The sequence below is a fragment of the Setaria italica genome, chromosome II (genome assembly GCF_000263155.2).
Source record: "Setaria italica strain Yugu1 chromosome II, Setaria_italica_v2.0, whole genome shotgun sequence".
NCBI classification, from domain to species: Eukaryota; Viridiplantae; Streptophyta; class Magnoliopsida; order Poales; family Poaceae; genus Setaria; species Setaria italica.
This window is the reverse complement of record NC_028451.1, coordinates 23,196,164-23,200,730: the sequence shown is the minus strand read 5'-3', so window position 1 is coordinate 23,200,730 and position 4,567 is coordinate 23,196,164. Positions and strand designations below refer to the sequence as shown.

Genomic DNA, 4,567 nt, shown 5'->3' with positions numbered 1-4,567 from the left:
TTTAGATGAATTATTTCGAATATCATGTTCACATCATGTGCCTATTTTAAATTCACTTCGAACGAGTACTATTCAGACAAATTAATAGGTGAATCAATATGCACAATATAAAAACTATAATATAATCAATGTATGAGAGGAAATAGTTGCATCTACCATGTGCTTTCACACATGACGCACTAATATATATATTGATCTGTTTTAACTCCAGGATAATGAACTATATGCACAACTACATCACTCTGGTCTAAATGCTGTTCAATGGCTCTATCAGCTCTGTTACAAAATTACAACCACAATATGAGATTGACATACCATATATGGCCATCTACAACCAAAACACTGTCTTTTAAAGAAAAAGGAAGAATGAAAATGTCTCAGATACAGCCGCAATATTGGCAATTACAAGTGTCCTTTCACGAATGATGAATATTCATATCGATATGATATGATGACAAAAGAACTATATATTCACGAACGGAAAAAATCAATGCTATGAATGCAATGGAGTCTATGAACAAATACATATATTTATTGGATTCTTTTTTCTTACTCCGTACAATTGAGTCGTGAGAAACTACGTACTACATAGTACGTATTACTGAGGACAGTACAGAACTGTAGTGTTGAAATGGAACCCACATTTAGATACCAGAATACAAGTGGGGAAAATATGTCGTGTTGGAACATACATCGATTTTATTTCGGGCAGCCTTTAGCAGATGCGCATGGAAAGATAACTGAGATGCACAAGGATTTGATCTGAAGGCCACTTATTCAGACCCGGACGAGTGACGACCTACTAGTGGCTTCCCAAGCAACAGTTCTCATCGTCAGAGCCACAGCAGGTTTTGCCACACTGAATCCAGATGCCATTCCTCGTGAAATAGCAGCATCGGCACCCTGTCATTGATCATAAAAATCTTCACATGAGCGATATATAAATTATTTACATATTTGCATGTCCTGCGTGGATGGATCACACGACATGTGATCTTTCATTACATGGAAAACTTGGGGGGAAAAAACAAAACCTTCAATACCTTGCGGGTGAATACCGTCCCTCCTGGCTGCTGCAGGCATGGCCACAGCAAAGATGACTGCAGCCATTGCCCAAATGAAGAGTGCAAGAAGTGTGTTCCTCCTCATCCTACCTCAGTCACTCAAAGCTCCACTTCCAAAATCTTAAGACTTGTGAGCAGGTGATGATTTGGGCGACTAGCTCACTCTCCTTTTATAGATGCACAAATATTCCCATCCATTGAATCGCATAATACAAAACGTTCATCCACCAGTATGGAGAGAGTGTGATCCTGACGTGGAATGTCCTTTTTTTGCTTTCTTTCCCTTCGAATGCAGCAATGTTTGAATATGCATGTGACATATGAGACAATGAGTGAGATAATGAATCTTTGGCTCTCATAGGCTCTGAAGACTTCAGTCCATTGGCCAGCCAAGCTATGTCCGCCTAGTGGAAATGCACGGGGAAGTCAAAGAAGTTAGGCACTTTTGGACTATACAGTATAGAAAGAACATGATCGTCATGTGCCTCGGCCTGCATAATGGCTGTGTTTGGTCTCATCTGCTGGCTCCTTGGGTTGTTGAGGTTTCCCTCTTACCCTTGAGCGAATATTTGCCTAATCCGTTGGACAGGAGATGTTGGCTATTACGATTTATATGTTGCAATTATATTGGAGGGTTCAGACTTCAAACTCTCGTATGGGCATGTTTCAAACAATTGAATAATAACTCCTCCAATTAACCAAAGCTTACTAGAGCTAATTGTTCCTACACACAACAAACCAGCAGAAAGGATCCAGTTATCTATAATCACACACTAAACATGACTTCCGGCACATGCATTTTTCAAGAGGATTCAGATGTGTGAGCACTGAGCACGAGTGGCTTCCAAGGCAACACTTCAATTCTCATCATCATCGGAGTCACAGCAAGACTTGGAAGCCAGTCTTCGTGAAATAGCAGCACCGGCACCCTGTTAGTATTAATTCATCACCGTAAAAACTTCACATTGGTATATTTACGGCAGCGTTCAGCAGTGAACGAGTCACTTGACACTGTACCACAACACTAAAATGCCGGTACAAGTAGAAAATTACTGGTATAGGAGTAGCTCTCTAATGTGTCGGCTGAGGATTGAAGTTGGTAAGTAAGAGATGTAATTGTGACCGCAAGAAATCATTTAATCCTTGACAGATTTTTTTGTGATGTTTATAGAAAATGTTATAAATAGGGCAACATCTCTGATAATTTATAGATTTTCGTTACATATTTGCAAATGACCCATCCGGGCTTTAATTTGGGCTCAGTTTCTATGACAGAACCTCTAATAACTGTCATAGAGTGAAAATAGAAATCGTCACGAATTTGATATTGTGCTCAAACAATAATACGGTGATAAAGAAACCCATCAGTTTAAGATACTGAGTTCACACATGGATCCAAACTACTGCATAATATTTTTTTATGAGAATGTATTATCCGAATTCTCTGAATTTATTCATGTTTAAATTCTGTTTTTCTTAGTTTTATAAATTGTTATTGCATAGGAAAAACTCCCGTTATATATATTCTCTTAAAACATTTAGGCCCGCTTCAACATTCTCCTGGGCTTAGCCCGCTTCGTCCCAGCTCCCCCGCAAGACGGAAGAAAAATGAGACTCAGATCCGAGGTACTTTCAAATTTTGTATATGTACTTTTCTTTTAAAATGACAATCTCCTTTCAAAACAACTTAATTCTTATTTTAAATAACTATCAATGTGATAAAATAAGATCCAACATCAATGAATATTTTTATAATAAAATCAACTAGAAGTGTTTGATTGTACTATTTCAACAAGAAAAATACACTTTTGAAAAATGTATAAAAATGTTAAGCATAAGGACACATCTGAAATGGACATAGCAAGTTGTTGTAGTAGGTTCCACAAAAATATTGAACATGGTCTTTAATAAGAAATTGAATTGGTTCTTCATACTTTGTCGTAGTTTTAAAAAAAATGTTCAGTGAGGCCTCTTTGGAATTATTAGACCTGATCGCAGTATGATTCGCACCTGCTGGCATTGTTATCATCTCCATAGTCCATTAGCCAAGAAACTGAAACTTGAAAAGCTCGCAGATGCCTCAGACCACTCATGACAAAGCCAGATTTTTCATATGTTATGTTTTCTGACAAAACAAAGGCCCAATTTATTATATATCCAACAAAAACTGCGGTTTATAGTTCTACAACAGCCAAAAAGAAATATACAGATTCATCATGCTACATGCATCTATATATTGCAGAACAGGAAGTTGGGATTTGGCCATTTGGGAATGGGACCTTGCAATTTGTAAAGGTTGGGGGGCATGTCCACGTCGGAGCGCTACGTCATGCAGCCACGCAACTCCTGATCCAGGGGGCAAGAAGAACTCGTTGCGGTCCGGGTTGCGCCGTCACCGGCTCACCGCTCTCCTTGCTCCCCCCTTCTGTCCCCCGCCGCGGTCTCCCAAGAGGCCCGATTGACGCCCCCGGCTCCCACCGCATCGTCGGGATACGCCTGCCGTGCGCGCGGGTTGAATCCGGAGCTCGACCCCGTCGTCTTCATCGACAGTGCCAAGCCCTGCTTCGCTTGTCATCCATTCTAAGGTTGGATCTTTCCTTTCTGCGCCCACATGTTCTCCATCTGAGCCGAGATCCCAAATTCCCGCAGCATTAGGCTTTCATTCAATCGCTCGGATCCTAGATTCCAAACGCCTAACTCGCCGTGGGTTTTGGCCGTACCTGCGGATTCTTTTTAATGGGATGAAATAGGCTAGGAAAAGTACTGTATTTCTCATTAGGAAAATGGGGAAAGAAGCTTTGTTTTGTTAGTACATTGTCTTACCCGGCGAGGTTATTCTTGAACTGCGATTTCTTTGTTGATAATGTTCCTGTGCAAGCCAAATATATATTGGTTAACTGTCGGCTATGTTTTTCCAGGTATCCCGCGATGGGGATCAGCAGGACTCAAGTGAATCTGCTAAGGTTGCTCGACTCTGCTCCACGGCAGGAGAACCAGGCTAAGCTCATCCATGTAAGCACAGGGATCCCTTAGATTTGTAACAAGCTTATGTCATACAATTGGATCCCTTGGCCTTTTCCATTCAGCTAGTTTAGGGCCTGTTTGTTTGAGCTGCAGTTTTTGAGCTTTTTTGAAAAGCTGCTGCTGGCATTTTGGTTCTAAAAAGCCAACACTAGCTTTTAGAAGATGTGTTTAGGCCCTGTTTGTTTGAGCTTCCTGGCAGTTTCTCAGCGTGAAAAGTCAGAAGCTCAAGCAAACAACGATCTTCTCGTGTAGCTTCGGAAAAGTTGGAAGCTCTGAAAAGCTGAGTTTATATGGAAAGTTGGAAAGCTCAGTTTTATGATCTTTTCTTAGTTTTTTGAGCTCAGAAAGCTAACACATTTTCTAAAAGCTGGTGTTGGCTTTCTAGAAGCAAAAACCCAGCAGCAACTTTTCGGAAAAGCTCAAAAGCTGCAGCTCTACAAACAGGCCCTTAACTTGGGGGATTCTCTAAAGTCCACCAG

At 40.7% G+C, this 4,567-nt stretch overlaps 1 protein-coding gene and 1 long non-coding RNA gene across 4 annotated transcripts in view; one reads left to right on the top strand and one right to left on the bottom strand.

The window, feature by feature from the left end:
- Positions 1 to 510: 510 nt before the first annotated feature.
- LOC101762632 lies at positions 511 to 1,242 on the bottom strand. The gene is made up of 2 exons (XR_001163345.2): positions 1,044 to 1,242; positions 511 to 903 (listed from the first exon to the last, which is right to left on the bottom strand). It is a non-coding gene; the product is annotated as an uncharacterized LOC101762632 (long non-coding RNA).
- A 2,126-nt stretch (positions 1,243 to 3,368) lies between these two features.
- LOC101761678 overlaps positions 3,369 to 4,567 on the top strand; it is a 5,025-nt gene continuing 3,826 nt past the window's right edge. Inside the window, exons 1-2 of one of the 3 annotated variants that reach the window (XM_022823744.1) lie at positions 3,369 to 3,649; positions 3,983 to 4,076. In XM_022823744.1, the coding sequence (XP_022679479.1) occupies positions 3,993 to 4,076 (84 nt within the window). In that variant the 5' untranslated portion in view covers positions 3,369 to 3,649; positions 3,983 to 3,992. Of the gene's footprint in view, positions 4,077 to 4,567 lie in introns of all 3 variants that reach the window. The other 2 variants (XM_004956383.3, XM_004956382.3) reach the window with 2 other exon arrangements.